Raw genomic sequence first — 20,951 nt, 5'->3', positions numbered from 1 at the left:
ATCCCTATTTCTGAGCAAACAATGCCAAATTTGTGGTTGGTGTCGGGCGGTGTTTTTTCTATGAAGGGCACTTTAGCCTACGACTTGAATATAATGGACCAGACTCTAAACGATACTGCAGAAATGTCTTGCAACCAAGTTAAGTTTTGCTTTCCTACCTACTGAAATAACAATCCCCTTTGATCATCGCCCACTTTGATCCCTTTTAGCTCCATACAACAGCCGGGAGATAGCGGACGGCATAACCTGCCTGCTTCCCTTGCTAATGCGTACAGTGACCCAAATCCAAACATGTCACCTCAGTCGCTTTATGTTGGCAGATATGAGATTTTTATTTCCACAAGCGAAGCAGAAGGATAAACACATTAGTGGTTCAGATCAAGATTAAGACAGAATTTCCTTTTTAAAAACAATTCCGGTCACATGACAATCTGAAGCTTCTAGTGTTTCGTTTCGTTTAGTTTAGTTAGGCTACGGGGTTTTTACCCAGGGCTTTTTGGGGAGAGTTCACCCCTTCGGTGGTACTCGTTGTGAGTGGATGCTCACAACCTGCATTAAAGAACATTCAAAACCTGCCTGGCGTCCAGCCTATTTCTGGCCATGTCCAGGCCACTACAAGAGATACAGTGCTGAAACAGGCCCTTCAGCCCACCGATTCCGCACCGACCAGCGATCCCCGCACACCAACACTATCCTACACGCTCTAGGGACAATTTACAATTTTACTGAAGCCAATTAACCTCCAAACCCGCAAGTCTGGAGTGTGAGAGGAAACCGGAGCACCCAGTGAAAAACCCATGCAGGTCATGGGGAGAATGTACAAACTCCGTACAGACAGCACCTGTAGTCAGGATCGAACCTGGGTCTCAGGAGCTGTAAGGCAGCAACTCTATCACTGCCTCAATTACAACATTTGTTATTAGCAATTTTTTAAATTGTTTTCAATGAGAATGTTTTTCCTTTCCATGTTGCCATATCTTCAGCATTGATGGGATAAAGGGAGCATTGTAAAGTGAATTATATGTGTGGTAGAATATTATTACTAATATTAGCAATATTAGTATTACCAATATTAAGCGTAATATATATATATAATTAAAACATATGTAAGTTGGAAGTTGTTGCATGTTGGATAACATTTAATTGGTAAGGGTGTAGTAAATTTGTTTATTGTAGTAAAATTAGTCAATTTAATTAGTGAGGGTGTCAGTGGTAATGGGGCGAAGGCAGGAGAATGGGGTTGAGAGGGAAAGATAGATCAGGCATGATTGAATGGCAGAGTAGACTTGATGGGCCGAATGGCCTAATTCTGCTCCTAGAAGTTCTGATGTGGGTTGGTGTGTGTAGAAGGGTCTGAAGAAGGGTCTCGACCCAAAACGTCACCCATTCCTTCTCTCCAGAGATGCTGCCTGTCCCGCTGAGTTACTCCAGCTTTTTGTGTCTATCTTTGGTTTAAACCAGCATCTGCAGCTCCTTCCTGCACATTCAGTTAGTTTTAGTATCTAGCCTGCTTAGATGATAAAGTCCAGATAAACTGCGCAGTGGAGGGTAAAGTGGGAACAGGTGACAAAAAGTGCATTGAGAAAGGTGATCTTTTCATCACTAGGTTGTTTCTTCACTTCCATTCCCACTTCTACTTAGCGTAGTGATATTTTGTTGGTTTCAGAGGCACCAGCAGGTTTCATGTAACTCATTTCTGGTCATCTTTCCACATGAAAAAAATCATGTCAGGTCTTGGTAGATTATTCAATTGCAGCGAACCATAGCTAATGTCAACCTTCCCTTCTCAATCTGTAGACTCCTGACCTGATAATGTCTCACATTTGGTTCCCCCTTGCTAGCAATAAGATGTCTTCATAACTTCCATTTCTATCACAGAACTTACCAGGATCTCTGGGTTGCTCCTGAACTGGTCTTGTGGACATTCCTGATTATCAAAACTAGGAGCAGTCTAAACTCTCGAATATTCTCCCCAAAAATCTCCACTCTCTCTTTCTCTTCCTCTTCCTCCTCCTTCAAAACACTCATTGCAATCTATGTCATCCAAATTTCAATCCATTTGTCTTGCTGTCTCTTTTCGTGACTCACTCTAGCGAATCCTATCGGAACACTCTCTGCTCCTGCATCCTTTTATTCTGTGACTGTGCCCTCTGGTCCAAGACTCTCCCACTAGTGGAAACTTCCTCTCCTCACCCACTCTATCCAGGCCTTTCACTATTTGGTAAGTTTCAATGAGCCCCCCCCATCCCCCCCCCCCCCTCATCCTAAACTCCAGTGAGTACAGGCCCAGTAGCTGTCAAATGCTTATCATACGCTAAACCGATCATCCCTGGGATCATTATCGTAAACCTCCTCTGGAGATGAGAACAACATCGCTTGATGTCCACCGACTCATCGTGACTCTGAACAAATCTTTCTGATCTTCTCTTGACCACCTCTGTTCAAGAGAGGTAACCGACAACATAATTATTACTTTCCCTGTCTACAAATATTCTTTATCTGAAGAGATTTTTACATCAAGGTGGAGCAACAATAAACATTCACCTTCATAAAGCAGCGAATGAAATGTACGTAGTAGGTAGACACAGAATGCCGGAGTAACTCAGCGGGACAGGCAGCATCTCTGGAGAGAAGGAATGGGCGGCGTTTCGGGTCGAGACCCTTCTTCAGACTGAATCAGTCAGGGGAGTGGGCGGGACAGAGAGAGAATGTAGTCGGAGACAGTAAGACTGGTGGGAGAACTGGGAAGGGGGGGGGGGGGGATGGAGAGAGAGAGGGAAAGCAAGGGGCTATTTGATTACCGTGTTTAAAATATGTGCCGAAAGATATCTTAAAAACCGGTGTGCGACAAAGAGCAAAACCTCACGGATGTTTGATACAAAAATGCTGGAGTAACTCAGAGGGTGCAGGGAGTTGTTTGACATCTGATCAAAAACGCAGGAAGAAAACGACACACCAAAAGAGGGGAAGGTGAAGTTCCATGAGCCCTTTCCAAAAACCTTGGTGCAATTTTCAGAACTGACAATCCAAGCCTCCCTCCCCCCCCCCCCCCCCCACATCAGAGTGGGCCAACTTTGTGATCCAGAACTGCGACCAGCGAGCCCAAGATGTGTTTGTTTGTGGACTTTTCTTCCAGTTTCTCTCCGGAAACGCTGCAGATTATCTTTGCAAAATCTCCTTTCTCCGAAGCTCTGTCTCCCATGAGTTAGTCTCTCAATCACAGCTGCCACTGAGCAGGAGCCTTGAGTGCGAATTGACGAGTCGACTCCATTCATCGTGTTCGAATATACGTCAAATCTGGGAATTAACAGTTGATCGTGGATCTTCCATGATCGGATGGCGGAGCAGACCGGATGGGCCGAATGGCCTAATTCTGTCCCTGCCTCTGATGGTCGTAACCGTAGACATCTATCTTTGGAATTCGTCCATTTCCCAGCCACCAGAAGTTGGATGAAGACTCATTTGCAGCATTGGTTAGTTTCATTATCGATATCTAAAGTTGTCGACCAGGCCAAGTAATATACTTCCATCAGGTTAATTTGACCTGGGGATTGGCGCCACAACAGCTGTTTCTTCTGGCACCCGTTGGCCTACGCCTTTCCATTTGCGCTAGTCAGTGAGATTTGTGCCTCCAGTTTGTGCTGCTGCAGCCCCGATCTCATGGAGAGGATGCTCTCCCTTCTGTATTCCGTTAGACTTCCTTGACTCGAGATGCTCCCGAAGCCGAAGTAGACCCTGAGCTTCTTGCGAAACTCCTTGGAGGCAAAGTAATAGATGAAGGGGTCCAGGCAGCTGTTCAAGCAGCTCAGGGTAAGCGTGACCTTGTAGGCGCTGTAAATGCCCCTCTCGTAGAAGACGCGCTTGATCATGTGGGCCAGGAGGATCAAGTTGTTCGGGGCGAAGCAGGTGATGAACACCAAGAGCACGATCAACGCCAGGCAGACTGCCCTCCGCTTTTGCTCGTAGCCGTGGTACGAGGAGGTCTTGATCAGCTTGGCGATTATGCGGATGTAGCAGTACACGGTGACGCAAAAGGGAATCAGGAACAGGAACAAAAACAAGGTGAAGAGGAAGGCGGCCCAGGCCACTTTGGAAGGGAGCATATTCTTCTTCAAGATGTCGAAGCACGTGGTGATATTCAGCGCGTCGACCTTATAAGTCAAGTCGTTCATCTCCAGAGGCAACAAGGCGATATGGACCACTGCCCACATCCCTAAGCAAACCAGAACAGCGTACCTCTTTGTCCGCCATCTGGTGCAGTACATTGGGTGCACCACGCCGAAATAACGCTCCAGGCTAATGCAAGTCATGGTTAGGATGGAGCAGTACATGTTGGCGTAGAACAGCACCGTGACCAAGCTGCACATGCTCGGCCCAGAGGTCCAGTTGTTTCCATTCCAATGGTACATGCTCTGGAAGGGCAAGAAGATGCCGAGCACCAGATCGGTGATGGTGAGGTTGATCATGAAGATGATGGATGGTGTCTTCGGCTGAGTTTTGCAAAGCAGAAACAGAGAGAACCCATTCCCGGGCAAACTGATCATAGCAACGATGATGTAGATGACAGGAAGAGTGTTCTTGATGGCCGGGCTTGTGAGCATCTCCAGAGTTTCATTGTCCAAGATATTTCCGTTTACCTCCATGACACAGTAAACCGACACGGTCGTCGGGAGTCTCCTACGCAGCCACGGCTCGATGGATTTCACTTCTGACTTCGAAAGGAAAAGAATAATAATAATAATAATTGGCTTTAATAATTGGCAATAATAATTGGCTTTAATCACATCAAAAAGAAGTAATAGTCTGACGCTGACGTGAGAAAAAAAATAATGATATGAGCCTGGGATCTTTAGACATGCTTCAATTAATGGAAGTTCAGCCTGAAGAAGGGTCTCGACCAGAAACTGAATGCATTCAAGAGAGAGCTAGATAGAGCTCTTAAGGATAGCGGAGTCAGGGGGTATGGGGAGAAAGCAGGAATGGGGTACTGATTGAGAATGATCAGCCATGATCACATTGAATGGCGGTGCTGGCTCGAAGGGCCGAATGGCCTCCTCCTGCACCTATTGTCTATTGTCTATTGTCTATTGTCTATTGTCTATTGTCTATTGTCTATTGTCTATTGTCTATTGTCTATTGTCTAAGGCAGGAGAATGGGGAATGGGCAAGAGAGGGAAAGATAGATCAGCCATGATTGAATGGCAGAATATACTCTTTGGGCCGAATGGCCTAATTCTGCTCCTATCACTAATGAACAAGGGTCTGCTGTGGGAGCTGGAGCAGCTAAAGTATAAATCAATTGATTGATTGAATGATACAGGATGGAAACAGGCCCTTCGGCCCACAGTGTCCATGCCTACCACCGATCACCCGTTCACACAAGTTTGACGTCATCCCACTTTCTCATCCACTCCCTACTTACTGGGGGGAGGTTACAGAGGACGGTTGTAAACCCCTACGTCTTTGGGATGCGGGAGGAAATCGGAGCACCCGGAGGAAACTTGGAGGGTCACAGGGGGAACGTGCAAACTCCACACGGGCAGCACTCGAGGACGGGATCGGACCCGGGTCTCTGGAAATGTGAGGCAGTAAGCTGCACCTGCTGAGCCACTGTGCCTCCCCGAATAAGGAGAACCAGGAGAGTTTTAATATCAGGTCTGCTACCTAGGGCACACATATTGGATGAGTGCGTTTAACTTCGAGCTATCTATCAGATCTGCCATTTCTGAAAAAAGAACCTGTCTCTTTCCCCAGAACAGTACATTTCCTGTTCATTGTGATTTGTTTCAGATTTTATCATTTGCAAACTTTTTCTTTCATTGTTACTCCACCCATAACCACCACACCTTCCTTGCCTGTGCATTTCTGAATGTCATCAATCCTGACAACAGACCTCTGTCAAACAAAGAGATTAAAAAAGGCAGAACGTTTACATTTACGTAAGGCCTTCTGCATTACGTCACGTTGCGTAGAGTCGCATGGTCATGCAGCGTGGAAACAGGCCCTTCGGCCCAACTTGCCCACAACCAACCAACGTGTCCCATCTACACTAGTCCCACCTGCCTGCGTTTGCCCCGTATCCCTCTAAACCTACCCCATCCAGGGATGAGTAGGTTAACCTATGATGAGCGTTTGTCAGGCCTGTACTGGGCCTGTACTCGCTGGGGTTTAGAAGAATGAAGGGGGGGGGACCTCATTGAAACATACAGAATAGTGAAAGGCTTGGATAGAGTGGATGTGGAGAGGAAGTTTCCACTAGTGGGAGAGTCCAGGACTAGAGGTCACAGCCTCAGAATTAAAGGACCTTCTTTTAGGAAGGAGATGAGGAGAAATTTCTTTAGTCAGAGGGTGGTGAATCTATAGAATTCTTTGCCACAGAAGGCTGTGGAGGTCAAGTCAGTGGATATTTTAATGACAGAAATAGATAGATTCTTGATTAGTACGGGTGTTAGAGGTTATGGCATGAAGGCAGGAGAATGGGGTTAGGAGGGAGAGATAGATCAGCCAAAATTGCGTACAGTTTTGGTCTCCTAATCTGAGGAAAGGCATTCTTGCCATAGAGGGAGTACAGAGAAGGTTCACCAGATTGATTCCTGGGATGGCAGGACTTTCATATGAAGAAAGACTGGATAGACTCGGCTTGTATTCGCTGGAATTTAGAAGATTGAGGGGGTATCTTGTAGAAACTTACAAAATTCTTAAGGGGTTGGACAGGCTAGATGCAGGAAGATTGTTCCCGATGTTGGGGAAGTCCAGAACAAGGGGTCACAGTTTAAGGATAAGGGGGAAGTGTTTTAGGACTGAGATGAGAACGTTATTTTTCACACAGAAGGTAGTTGAGGCCAGTTCATTGGCTATATTTAAGAGGGAGTTAGATGTGGCCCTTGTGGCTAAAGGGATCAGGGGGTATGGAGAGAAGGCAGGTACAGGATACTGAGTTGGATGATCAGCCATGATCATATTGAATGGTGGTGCAGGCTCGAAGGGCCGAATGGCCTACTCCTGCACCTATTTTCTTTGTTTTTATGAAGTGGCTTAAGGAATAAATATTAGAAAAGGGGCAGCTCAGTGGCGCAGCTGGTAGAGCTGCAGTCCCACAGTGTTGGAGTCCCAGGTACTGTCTGTGTGGAGTTTGCACGTTCTCCCCTCTGACTGCTTAGGTGGAGAAAAGGGGTAAAAAGAATGTCATCTGAACAGAGAACAAAGATCATAGAACATAGAAGAGTAAGACACAGGGCGGCACGGTGGCGCAGCGGTAGAGTTGCTGCCTCACAGCGCCAGAGACCTGGGTTTGATCCTGACGATGGGTGCTTGTCTGTACGGAGTTTGTTCGTTCTCCCCGCGACCTGAGTGGGTTTTCTTTGGGATCTCTGGCTTCCTCCCGCACTCCAAAAATGTACAGATTTGTAGCTTAATTGGCTTGGTATAATAGTAAATTGTCCCTGGTGTGTGTGTAGGATAGTGTAAGTGTGCAGGGATCGCAGGTCAGCGTGGACTCGGTGGGCCGAAGGGCCTGTTTCCACGATGTATCTCTAAACTAAATTAAACTAAACTAAACTAAAACACAAGCACAGGGTCTTTGGGCCGTTGGAGAGAACCAATTGTACAGAGGCCGAGTAACCTACAAACCCGCACCTCCGTGGGATGTGGGAGGAAGCCCAAGCGGTCATATGGCGAATGTGCAAACTCCACACAGCAAGTCTACTCCAATCTCTTACTCCGTATCCTAAATTGATGTCCCCAACCCATCAGTTCTCACAAAAACCTCCCTGCAAGGATGAATAAATATCTAGTTTAGTTTATTGTCATGTGAAAAGCGTGCTAACCAGTCAGCAGAAAGGCAGAACATGATTACAATCGATCCATTTGCAGTGTGTCGATACATGATAAGGGAACAACGTTCAGTGCAAGGTGAAGCCAGCAAAGCCCAATCAAGGGTAGTCCTGGGGTCATCATAGTTAAAGTAAGAAATGTTGCTGCAGGAATAGAAAATCTAAGAGTGTGGAGCGATTGTAATATGTGATTGCACATCTGCTTCTGTGGCTAGCAAGCAAATAGTCGCCATCTTGGAAAATATTACACATACCTTGTGCGCTTTCTGTTCACAAGCGACTGTGTTAATTCAAACCTCCTGCAATTTTCAGAGACCAAGTAACACTGTTTTCTAAGTAGCTTTCATCCGCCTACCACTCTTCACCCTAGCAATCATTGCAATGATCCTGTAATACAGAAAGGTACAGTGAGGAGGGGGATTAACAGTCACCAGGGGTCTACATATAATAACACATCATTATTTAAATAAGTATATCTATCTGAACATATAAGGGTGTATGAGTATTTTTGTATTAATATTTGACTTGTTATACAGGTGGGTGACTATATTTGTATTTATATTTTGTATGTAAATGGTCGGGTATATATATGATTGGCCTAATGTGTGTATATATATCAGATGCAGTTAATATAGACATTATTGTGTAAATAGGTATATTCATATGATTGGAGGGGTGAGTCAGTATATATGTAGTTATATATGTATTTTAGGTATTAGTTATTATAGATAATACTTGATAAATATTGATTAGGGAATGGGGGCAGGATTAAATAAGTTCATACTTCTTCCTACTCCTTTTCGCACATGTAAAGACGTTAAGTAATGGATGAAATTCTTTGTATTTCTTCTGGGTTTTTTTGTTGTTTATTTTGTTTTTTAATTGATGTCTTTTAACATGTACGAAATAAAATGATAGAATTAGAATTAGAATTAGAAAGGAGACTTTTCTTCAAGTAGATATTTAACCCACGAGTGAAAGAACGTACTATCATTTTTTTAAATTTCAGTTATTTTCAGTCAGAATGATCTTCATTTTACATGGTCATGTTTACCAGATCAGCGTTCAAAGTGGTGGTATCACTTTTTAGATGAATCAGCCTCCCCTGTTTGGATGGATGTGAAAGTAGGCACACAGCTTGGCCTGTGCTGCAGGCACTATGAACCTTCACGCTCAGTAAAAACAGAAAATGCTGGAAATGCTCAGCTGGTCAGTCAGCACCCATGGAAAGTGAATCAGAGTCAACGCACTTTTTTTTGGCACATTGGCCTTCATCAGTCAGAGCATTGAGGGTCTGAAGGGTCTTGACCCGAAATGTCACCTATTCCTTCTCTCCAGAGTTGCTGCCTGTCCCGCTGAGTTACTCCAGCATTTTAGACAATAGACAATGGGTGCAGGAGGAGGCCATTCGGCCCTTCGAGCCAGCACCACCACTCAATATGATCATTCTCAATCAGTACCCCGTTCCTGCCTTCTCCCCATACCCCCTGACTCCGCTATCCTTAAGAGCTCTATCCAGCTCTCTCTTGAATGCATTCAGAGAACTGGCCTCCACTGCCTTCTGAGGCAGAGAATTCCACAGACTTACAACTCTCTGACTGAAAAAGTTTTTCCTCATCTCCGTTCTAAATGGCCTACCCCTTATTCTTAAACTGTGGCCCCTGGTTCTGGACTCCCCAACATTGGGAACAAGTTTCCTGCCTCTAATGTGTCCAACCCCTTAATAATCTAATATGTTTTGTGTCTATCTTCGGTTTAAACCAGCATCTGCAGTTCCTTCCTACACATTGAGTATTGAAATTGGGAGGTCATGTTGCAGTTGTATAAGATGTTGGTTTTCACTTTGACCAAAATTATCAAAATGGCCGGTGTGGGCAAGTTGGGCCGAAGGGGCGGTTTCCACGATCCATGACTCTATGACTAAACCAAACTAAAACCAACAAAGATGAGTGGGTTAGTAGGTTTATTGGCCTCTGTAAAATGCCCCAAGAGAAAGTGGGATAACATAGAACTCGTGTGAAGGGATGATCGATGGTCGGCGTGGTCCCGGTGGGCCAAGGGGTCTGCTTCCACGCTGTATCTGCGTGGAAAGAAGTCCTTCTGCAGTTGTACATGGCCCTGGTGAGACACATCTGGAGTATTGTGCGCAGTTTTGGTCTCCTAATTTGAGGAAGGATATCCTTGCGATTGAGGCAGTACAGCGTAGGTTCACGAGGTTAATCCCTGGGATGGAGGGACTGTCGTATGATGAAAGATTGGAAAGACTAGGCTTGTATTCACTGGAGTTTAGAAGGATGAGAGGGGATCTTATAGAGACATATAAAATTATAAAAGGACTGGACAAGCTAGATGCAGGAAAAATGTTCCCAATGTTGGGGGAGTCCAGAACCAGGGGACACAGTCTAAGAATAAAGGGGAGGCCATTTAAAACTGAGGTGAGAGAAACTTTTTCACCTATAGAGTTGTGAATTTGTGGAATTCTCTGCCACAGAGGGCAGTGGAGGCCAATTCACTGGATGGATTTAAAAGAGAGTTAGATGGAGCTCTCGGGGCTAGTAGAATCAAGGGGTATGGGGAGAAGGCAGGCACGGGTTACTGATTGTAGATGATCGGCCATGATCACAATGAATGGCAATGCTGGCTCGAAGGGCCGAATGGCCTCCGCCTGCACCTATTGTCTATTGTCTATTGTCTATTGATATGGGGTGAAGGCAGGCACAGATTACTGATTGTAGATGATCAGCCATGATCACAATGCTGGCTCAAAGGGCCGAATGGTCTCCTCCTGCACCTTTGTCTATTGTCTATTGTCTATTGATATGGGGTGAAGGCAGGCACAGATTACTGATTGTAGATGATCAGCCATGATCACAATGAATGGCGGGATAAGAAAATAGCTGCAGATGCTGGTACAAATCGATTTATTCACAAAATGCTGGAGTAACAGCAGGTCAGGCAGCATCTCGGGAGAGAAGGAATGGGTGACGTTTCGGGTCGAGAAATTCCTTCTCTCCCGAGATGCTGCCTGACCTGCTGAGTTACTCCAGCATTTTGTGAATAAAACAATGAATGGCGGTTCTGGCTCGAAGGGCCAAATGGCCTCCCCCTGCACCTATTTTCTATGTTTCTATGTTTCTATCTCTTAACTAAACTGAATGGTGCAGAGAGTTAGGGATAGATGTGGCTGTGGTTTGAAGCACTAATGTGAGCGGTTGATCGCTGGTGGGCACGGACTCAGTGGGCCAAAGGGCCTCTCTCCTCATTGTATCTCTAAACTAAGCTGCAGACCGTCCAGCTGCAGTTGATATGCACCTTTGGGATCAGTGAGCTTCCTTCTTGAACTGCGCGTAACACCTCAATGGGACACGGAAGCTTCCGTGGCCATTCCACCGAGTTGTTTTCTAAGCCACATAACACCGAGTCTGGAGTTATTTCTGGGCCAAACCACGCACGACATTAGGTCAGTAGATTTCCTTCCCTGTACACGTCTGAATTTAAGTTTGTTCAGAGTTATCAGCCCTTTTTTTGTGCTTGGACTTATTGAGCTGAATTTAAATTCACAGTGGGATGAGAACTCACGTCTCCTGAACATTCGTCCGATGGTACTGCTGGAAGGTTACTCAGCTCTTCTTTAGTTTAGTTTACTCTTGTCACATGTACCGAGGTACGGAGAAAAGCTTTTGTTTGGCCCACCCCTTTAAGAATAAGGGGTAGGCCATTTAAAATGGAGATGAGGAAAATCTTTTTCACCCAGAGAGTTGTGAATCTGTGGAATTCTCTGCCTCAGAAGGCAGTGGTGGCCGATTATCTGGATGCTTTCAAGAGAGAGTTAGATAGAGCTCTTAAAGATAGCGGAGTCAGGGGGTATGGGGAGCAGGCAGGAACGGGGTACTGATTGTGGATGATCAGCCATGATCACAGTGAATGGTGGTGCTGGCTCGAAGGGCCGAATGGCCTACTCCTGCACCTATTGCCTATTGTTTGTCTACTTTCCAGTCAAAGAAAAAACTACACATGAATACAATCATGCTATCCGCAGTGCACAGATAAAGGATAAAGGGTACAATGTTTAGTGCAAAGATAACAATAACAACATTTAAAAGACATTTGGACAGAGTTTGGACATGTTTAGGAAAGGTTTAGAAAGATATGGGCCAAACGCTGGCAGGTGGGTCTGGTGTAGATAGGGCACCTTGGTCGGCATGGGCAAGCTGGGCCGAAGGGCCTGTTCTGTGCCGTATGTCTTAAGGATAGCGGAGTCAGGGGGTACGGGGAGAAGGCAGGAACAGGGTACTGATTGAGAATGATCAGCCATGATCACATTGAATGGTGGTGCTGGCTCGAAGGGCCGAATGGCCCACTCCTGCACCTATTGTCTATTGTCTATTGTCTCTATGATTCTATAACTCCATATAACATTGAATCTGATGGAGTCCGATTAAAGATAGTTCAAAGGGCTCCAATGAGGTAGATGGGAGGTCAGCACTGCCCTCCAGCTGGTGATCATCAATAAATCTCAATCCCAATTTTTAAAAAAATCAAACAAGAGGCATATGAAGAAACAAGGAACTGAGATGCTGGTTTACAAGGAAGGACACTGAGTGCTAGACTAACTCAACGGGTCAGGCAGCATCTCTGGAGAAGACAAAATGTAGAAACAAGGAAATGCAGATGCTGGTTTATACCGAAGATAGGCACAGAGTGCTGGAGTAGCTTAGCTGGTCAGGCAGCATCTCTGGAGAAAAAGAGTCCAAAAGAAGGATCTTGACCCAAAACGTTTTTTCTCCAGAGATGCCGTCTGACCCGCTGAGTTACTCCAGCATTTGGTGTCAATCTTTGGAGAACATGAAGTTTGCAGATGACATTTGAGAGTAAAAGAAAGGGTTAGAAGATTTTGATCGTGGTGCTCGGTTTCTGCTTACGATGCCAGCAATGAGTGGTGTTGTGGAATTGCTCACTTTAGTTACTGGACGGAAGTTTAACATCAGCATCTTCGCAGAGTGTGACGGATAATTGTACAATGGGGTGACTAGGAATACTCTTGAGAAGCAAAGTTTTTAAAAATGAAAGTAGTTTAAAGTTAAAAAGGCGCAAAATTTCCCCTCCAGCGGGCGATAAGCCAGGGAGGGAAATTCCCATCCAAAATGACGTGCAATTTATTCAGGGGGAAATCCACAAAGACGAGAAAATTCTGAAATCCAGAACTGATCCATGTTATCAGTTGGGCCACAGGGCCTGTTTACCTGCTGTATGACTGTGCAGATAGACACAAAGTGCTGGAGTAACTCAGCAAGTCAGGCAGCATCTCTGGGGAAAAAGGATGGGTGACGTTTCGGGTCGGGACCCTTCTTCAGACAAGAAATGTCACCCATTCTTTTTCTCCAGAGATGCTTCCTGGCCCTCTTAAGGTACTCTAGCACTTTGTGTCTATCTTCAGTATATACCAGGGTAGATACCAGAGGTACCAGCACTTCCTTTCTACACTGTATGTCTCTGTGACAGATTGTATCTAGGGCAATATTGGATCTTTGAAAAAGTTTGCATTTGAACATCAGTAGGCCTGTGCAGAACTGATTATCTTATACTGATTCAAGGCAACTTTTGAGTTGATTGAAAGACTGAATTGACTGAAAGATACAGCATATTTTGCACAACTCAGCAAAAAGAATTGTACCTTGGGCTGTCAAAATCTCCCGATGTTCCACAATAGACAATAGACAATAGGTGCAGGAGGAGGCCATTCGGCCCTTCAAGCCAGCACCACCATTCAATGTGATTATGGCTGATCATTCTCAATCAGTACCCCGTTCCTGACTTCTCCCCATACCCCCTGACTCCACTATCCTTAAGAGCTCTATCTAGCTCTCTCTTGAATGCATTCAGAGAACTGGCCTCCACTGCCTTCTGAGGCAGAGAATTCCACAGATTCACAGCTCTCTGACTGAAAAAGTTTTTCCTCATCTCAGTTCTAAATGGCCTACCCCTTATTCTTAAAATGTGGCCCCTTGTTCTGGACTCCCCCAACATTGGGAACATGTTTCCTGCCTCTAACGTGTCCAACCCCTTAATAATCTTATACGTTTCGATAAGATCTCCTCTCATCCTTCTAAATTCCAGTGTATACAAGCCTAGTCGCTCCAGTCTTTCAACATATGACAGTCCCGCCATTCCGGGAATTAACCTAGTAAACCTACGCTGCACGCCCTCAATAGCAAGAATATCCTTCCTCAAATTTGGAGACCAAAACTGCACACAGTACTCCAGGTGCGGTCTCACTAGGGCCCTGTACAACTGCAGAAGGACTTCCACAAGAGACTTCCAAAAGTGAATGCCACCAAGGTGGAGGCAGCGGTAGAGTTGCTGCCTTACAGCGCCAGAGACCCGTGTTCCATCCTGACTATGGATGGTCTCTGTATGGTGTTTGCACATGCCTCCTGTGACCACATAGGTTTGCCCCGGGTGCTCCGGTTTCCTCCCACACACCAAAGATGTGCAGGTTTGTAGGTTAATTGGCTTCTGTAAATTGGCTGGCTCCAGTTCAGTTCAGAGATGCAGCGTGGAAACAGGCTCTTCGGCCCATCGCTGGTCGGCGCGGACCCGGTGGGCCGACGAGCCTTTCTCCACGCTGTGTCTCTCTCAGCTGAACTGAACTAAAGTGACTCACTCCAAGGGAGAAGAGACAATGCTGAGGCTCAACGGGGAAAGACCACAGTGTAGAGTCTCACTACGATGGACACTGAGATACGTGGCACTGAGTACCAGTATCTCAAATAGTTCACGGGTGGATTGATTAAACTGGAAACATGCGTTGTATTATTACATTGTAAGACTATATATATTGTTTGATGGCACAAGGAATGAAAGACACGCACTGATTGTGTCACCCTTATATAATTTTCTTGAATAACGTATACTTTTAATCTAAATAAGTCTCCCCTCCTATTTCTCAAATGTGACTGGATATAGCGGTAATGACTGGCCTTAGAGATAGTGGCAGAATAATGCATAATTCTCAATAATACTATAAGCAGGACTGCTGGTAATACTGCTCTGACAATATTGACAATAAGCAAAGGAACTCACGATTCAAAATTAAGGCTGAGAGCGCTGGAAGAAGTTACTGGGTCAGGAAGCATCTGCAGAGAGAGAGAGAATAACAGTGTAAATCCTCAGGTCAATGACTTTTAACGAAGCGTGGCTTGAATCTTGAAAATTAATTTCTCCCATTCCAAGAGCATTATAGAAGGTCATGAAGTGTAAGGTGTTTCTGTGGGATATCAAGCGATAATCAAGAACCATTACAACACAGAAGGTTTATTCAAGTCCAACAATCCACTCGGTTCCATTCTCCCCATTCCATCTCACATTCCTTGCCCATTTACCTCCCCCAAGTAGTTTAGTTTAGTTTAGTTTAGAGATTCAGCGGGGGAAACAGGCCCCTTTGGCCCACCTGAGTCCACGCCAACCAGCGATCAATAGACAATACAATAGACAATAGGTGCAGGAGGAGGCCATTCGGCCCTTCGAGTCAGCACCGCCATTCAATGTGATCATGGCTGATCATTCTCAATCAGTACCCCGTTCCTGCCTTCTCCCCATACCCCCTGACTCCGCTATCCTTAAGAGCTCTATCTAGCTCTCTCTTGAATGCATTCAGAGAATTGGCCTCCACTGCCTTCTGAGGCAAAGAATTCCACAGATTCACAACTCTCTGACTGAAAACGTTTTTTATCATCTCAGTTCTAAATGGCCTACCCCTTATTCTTAAACTGTAGCCCCTTGTTCTGGACTCCCCCAACATTGGGAACATGTTTCGTGCCTCCAACGTGTCCAACCCCTTAATAGTCTTATACGTTTCGATAAGATCTCCTCTCATCCTTCTAAATTCCAGTGTATCACCCCATACATTAACACCGTCCTACACACACGAGGGACAATTTCACAGTTATACCAAGCCGATAGACCTACAAACCTGTACGTCTTTGGAGTGTGGGAGGTAAGCGGAGATCGTGGAGAATACCCACGCAGGTCAGAGGGAGAACGTACAAACTCCGTACAGGCAGCACCCATAGTCAGGATCGAACCCGGGTCTCAGGCGCTGTAAGGCAGCAACTCTACCGCTGCTCCACTGTGACGCCCAATTACACATCCAATTTCTTTTTTAAATCATTGACTGCTTTTGCTTTGAGCACTATTGAAGGCAATGAAGGTAAAATGGACAATGTCTTTACCTCCAGTGCAGGGTAACCATGTTCAGTGATGATCATCGACACGGAGAGCTGGTAAGATCAACCTTCCCTTAGACTAACTCACAAGAAATAAAGTAACTGGCTAGTTCCCTCTATTTTACACTGAAACTGTGTAAACGTCACACACAAAAGAAATTTGGGGTCTTTCCCAACCTTGAGTTAGTGATTTTTCAAAGAGTCATCAGTGGTTTTTAAAACGAAATCATTTTTTTTAAAAAACTGGTTCTATTTTAACTATTTATGATCTTTGGAAGTGAAAATTGGACTGTGGACAAAAAACTGTTGATCAAGAGATACTTCCTAATCAGAAGGTCCAAACTGACACCCTTCCATTACATCTCCTGATTACCTGGCTGCACCCACTGCCCTACAGGGGATCACAGGTGGGCGGCATGGTGGCGCAACGATAGAGTTGCTGCCCTACGGCGCCAGAGACCCGGGTTCAATCCTGATTACAGGTGCTGTCTGTGCAGTTTGTATTGTTCTCCCCGTGACCGCGTGTGTTTTCTCCGGGTGCTTCGGTTTCCTCCCACACTCCAAAGACGTACAGGTTTGTAGGCGAAATCGGTTTTGGTAATGGTAAATTGTCCCGTGTCTGTAGGATAGTGCAAGTGCAAGTGTGAACGCGGCTTCATTTCCTGACGTCAATCACTGCATCCTTTGTCTTGCTGACATTGAGGTTGTTATCCTGGCACCAGGTTATGAGCTTCTCAGCCTCCTTCCTGTGCTCCGTCTTGTCTTTTGTTTAACCCTTCCCTTCTCTATCTCAATAAACGCCCGTCAACAGCTTCTCTTGTTAAATGACCACGGTGTGTTAATACAGACCGGGGTTTCAGATTATGAGAGATGTATGAAGAACAAGGTTTTTGAGAGATATTGACTAGATGTTGAGCGGCCTTATCCTTAGGCTTGAGAGTTGACAAATAGAAGGTAAGTCTAAAGTTATGAGGCTGCTCATGAAAGACCGAGATCAGAGGTTTTTCTTTCAGACTAGACCAAGTGGACCTGCTGGGCCCAAACCTCTCCTGCATTGGTGCAGCACCCTCCCCTCCCCCCTTCCCCCCTCTCCCCTCCTCCCTACCCCCCTCCCCTCTCCCCCCTCCCCTCCCCTCTCCACCCTCTACCACCCTCCCCCTTCCCTCCCTCCTCCCCTCCCCCCACCCCCCCCACTTCCCCCTCCCCTCTCCCCCCTCCCCATCCCCTCCTCCCCACTCCCCCACTCCCCCCTTCCCTCCTTCCCCCTCCCTCCCTTGGAGATAGATTTAAACTTTAAAATGTGAATAACTTAAAAAATATAACACTAATTTAATGAAACCTCTTCCATTAGCACCAAAGGGACGACGGTGAGTAAGGTGGGCCTAAAATTGTTGCGCTTTCGTGTACCGTTTTGGCTGTAGTTCAGGAACAAACAAACAAACAAACGAGAGTTTTAGTATATAGATGATGATAGCATGGATGAGTTGGGCCACAGGGCCTGTTCTGGTGCTGGGTGGCTCTATGACTCGAAACGCTGGAGTAACTCAGCGGGTCAGGCAGCATCTATGGAGAGAAGGAATAGGTAACGTTTCGGGTCGAGACCCTTCTTCAGACTGAGCGTCAGGGGTGAGGGAAACAAGAGATGTGGAAAAGTAAGAACAGATCAGGCAGGGCCTGACAGATCACAACAGGGTATTATACGTTTCTTGTAGAGACTAATTATAAAAGGAGTGGACAAGCTAGATGCAGGAAAAATGTTCCCAATGTTGGGGGAGTCCAGAACCAGGGGCCACAGTCTTAGAATAAAGGGGAGGCCATTTAAAACTGAGGTGAGAAAAAAACGTTTTCACCCAGAGAGTTGTGAATTTGTGGAATTCTCTGCCACAGAGGGCAGTGGAGGTCAATTCACTGGATGAATTTAAAAGAGAGTTAGATAGAGTTCGAGGGGCTAGCGGAATCAAGGGATATGGGGGGAAGGCAGGCACGGGTTACTGATTGTGGATGATCAGCCTTGATCACAATGAATGGCGGTGCTGGCTCGAAGAACCAAATAGCCTCCTCCTGCACCTATTTTCTATGTTTCTATGTTTCTATACAGTCTACCTCTGCTCATATCATAGAAGAGAATCACTGAATAATAGATTAGCTGCAGTATAGATGAAGATTATGACAATAGACAATGGTGCCATTTATTGTCACAAATGTTAATTGTAATCGTTAGTCAAGTCAAGTCAAGTCAAGTCAATTTTATTTGTATAGCACATTTAAAAACAACCCACGTTGACCAAAGTGCTGCACATCTGATTAGGTACTAAGGGAAAAAAAAAGAAACATACAGTAGCACGCAAACAGTTCACAGCGCCTTCTCAATGAGCCTCAAACGCTAGGGAGTAGGAATAGGTTTTGAGCCTGGACTTAAAGTAGTCGATGGAGGGGGCAGTTCTGATGGGGAGAGGGATGCTGTTCCACAGTCTAAGAGCTGCAACCGCAAAAGCGCGGTCACCCCTGAGCTTAAGCCTAGACCGCGGGATAGTGAGTAGCCCCAAGTCGGCCGACCTGAGGGACCTGGAGTTAGAGAGGGGGGTTAGAAGACTTTTGATGTCGGGGGGGGGAATGTCCATTTAGGGCTTTATACGTGAATAGGAGGAGCTTGAAGTTGATTCTGTACCGTACAGGGAGCCAGTGGAGAGAGGCCAGAATCGGGGTGATGTGGTCCCTTTCACGGGTACCCGTCAGGAGTCTCGCTGCGGCGTTTTGGACCAGTTGCAGGCGGGACAGGGAAGATTGGCTGATCCCAGTGTATAGGGAGTTGCAGTAGTCTAGGCGGGAGGAAATGAAAGCGTGAATGATTTTTTCTTTGTCGTCGAATTGGAGGAAAGGTTTGATTTTAGCTATGGTTCGAAGTTGGAAGAAGCTGGCTTTTACCACAGCGTTGACTTGCTTATCAAATTTTAACGCAGAGTCAAATATCATGCCGAGGTTTTTGACATGCGGTTTGACTAGGCAGGATAGACTTCCAAGACTGTCTGTTATCGATTTGATGGAGTCGGGGGGGCCGAATAGGATGACCTCAGACTTGCTCTCATTTAATTGGAGGAAGTTCTGTGCCATCCAACATTTTATGTCCTCAAGGCAGTGTAAGAGGCTGTTTAAATTTAACTGGTTGTTGGGTTTCAGGGGGAGGTAAAGCTGAGTGTCATCAGCATAGCAGTGGAAAGAAATGCCGTGCCTTTGAATGATTTGGCCAAGGGGGAGCATGTATAGAGAGAAGAGAATGGGGCCTAGGATGGAGCCTTGTGGAACTCCGCAGGAGAGGCTAGCTGGAGCAGAGGAATAACTGCCTATGTTGATGGCGAAACTCCTATCTTTGAGGTACGAAGCGAACCAGCTCAGGGCAGGGTCATCAATGCCAACCGCGTACCGGAGACGGTCAATAAGTGGTCCACCGTATCGAACGCTGCGCTGAGGTCGAGAAGGAGCAGGATTGCACAGTCGCCGGTGTCGATGGCGAGAAGCAGGTCGTTGTGTACCTTCAACAAGGCAGACTCTGTGCTGTGGTGGGCTCTGAAACCTGACTGGAAACTTTCCAGGATGGTGTATTGGTGCAGGTCGGGCACTAATTGGTTTAGAATTGCCTTTTCAAGGACTTTTGACAGGAATGGCAGTTTGGAAATGGGTCTGTAGTTGCTAGGCAAGTTGGGGTCTAGGTTAGGTTTTTTCAGTAGGGGCTGGACCAGCGCGTGCTTGAAACTGGTTGGAACAGTGCCAGTGGCCAGAGAACTGTTGATAATAGAGAGGATGCTGGGACCGGCTATTGCAATGACATCCTTCAGAAGGGCAGTGGGGGCAGGATCAAGGGGGCAGGTTGCAGGTTTCATAACGGAGACAAGCTTTGCAAGGGAGGATAGAGTGACGGGTTGGAAGCAGTCCAATTTAGATGAACAGACTAGTGAGACAGCTAGGTCACGGGTGGGAGGGGAAATGTTCATTCTAATGTTCCAACTTTGTTGGTGAAAAATTTAGCGAATTCTTCGCACTTAGCAGGGGACCCAACTAAGCTGGTACTGGGGGCGGGACATATGACAGAGGTAATTGTTCTAAATAGGACCTTGGAGTTATGAGAGTTTTTGGAAATAAGGTCGGAGAAGTATTGTGCTCCAGCAGACTTTACTGCTTCCTGGTATTTGAGAAGATTGTTTCTCAGAATTTCGAAGGAAATTTGAAGCTTGTCACATTTCCACCTCCTTTCTGATTTTCTTAGGGCTTTGGTGGTGTCATTGAGCCATGGCCGACCTTTGGGCTTAGGCTTTTTCATTTTAAGGGGAGCGATAGAATCCAGGATGGAAGAGCAAGTGATATTAAATAAAGAGGCGAGATCTTCAGTGCTGAGATGGGGGGGAGAGGCCTCAATAGTGCAGATGTTGGGGGCAGCTGTGAGAGCCTCGGAGAATTTACTGGCAGTCAATGAATTTATGTCGCGGGAGTAGCGAACAGGGAGATGAGATTTTGCGGGAGATAAAGGCAGAGATGCGTCAAAAATGATAGCGCTGTGGTCCGATAGACAGGCTTCAGTAGTTTCAATGTTGTTGATTGGGAATCCGGGCGATAACACTAGGTCGAGAGTATGGCCTAACTTGTGAGTGGGTCCCGTGGTGTGAAGAGTCAGATTGAAGGACTCAACCAGGTGCATAAATTCACTCACAAGAGGCTTAGTGGGACAGCAAACATGAATATTAAAGTCACCAAGAATCATGATCCGGTCAAATTTGGGCAAAATGCTAGAAATCAGATCAGCAAATTGGGTGATGAAGTCCTTATGCATTTTTGGTGGGCGATACACAAGAACAATTAAGAGGGGATAGGCTAGGCCTACTTTAATTAGTTGCACCTCGAA

The 20,951-nt window shown here is 45.9% G+C and overlaps 1 protein-coding gene across 1 annotated transcript; it reads right to left on the bottom strand.

Moving 5' to 3' along the window:
* Positions 1-3,466: 3,466 nt before the first annotated feature.
* Positions 3,467-14,937, bottom strand: LOC144595453 (P2Y purinoceptor 8-like). The gene is made up of 3 exons (XM_078402960.1): positions 14,916-14,937; positions 8,087-8,219; positions 3,467-4,712 (listed from the first exon to the last, which is right to left on the bottom strand). Exon 3 carries the CDS (start codon positions 4,641-4,643, stop codon positions 3,591-3,593), a length of 1,053 nt encoding a protein of 350 aa, XP_078259086.1. The 5' UTR covers positions 4,644-4,712; positions 8,087-8,219; positions 14,916-14,937; the 3' UTR covers positions 3,467-3,590.
* Between the last annotated feature and the right edge of the window lie 6,014 nt (positions 14,938-20,951).

This window comes from Rhinoraja longicauda, chromosome 7, assembly GCF_053455715.1.
Source record: "Rhinoraja longicauda isolate Sanriku21f chromosome 7, sRhiLon1.1, whole genome shotgun sequence".
In the NCBI taxonomy this organism is placed as follows: domain Eukaryota; kingdom Metazoa; phylum Chordata; class Chondrichthyes; order Rajiformes; family Arhynchobatidae; genus Rhinoraja; species Rhinoraja longicauda.
Note: the sequence above shows the minus strand (reverse complement) of the source record. Positions and strands in the feature narration are given on the sequence as shown.

Excerpts from the sequence above, each read along its gene's own strand:
- LOC144595453 (XM_078402960.1), bottom strand. The coding sequence starts at position 4,643 with ATGGAGGTAAACGGAAATATCTTGGACAATGAAACTCTGGAGATGCTC.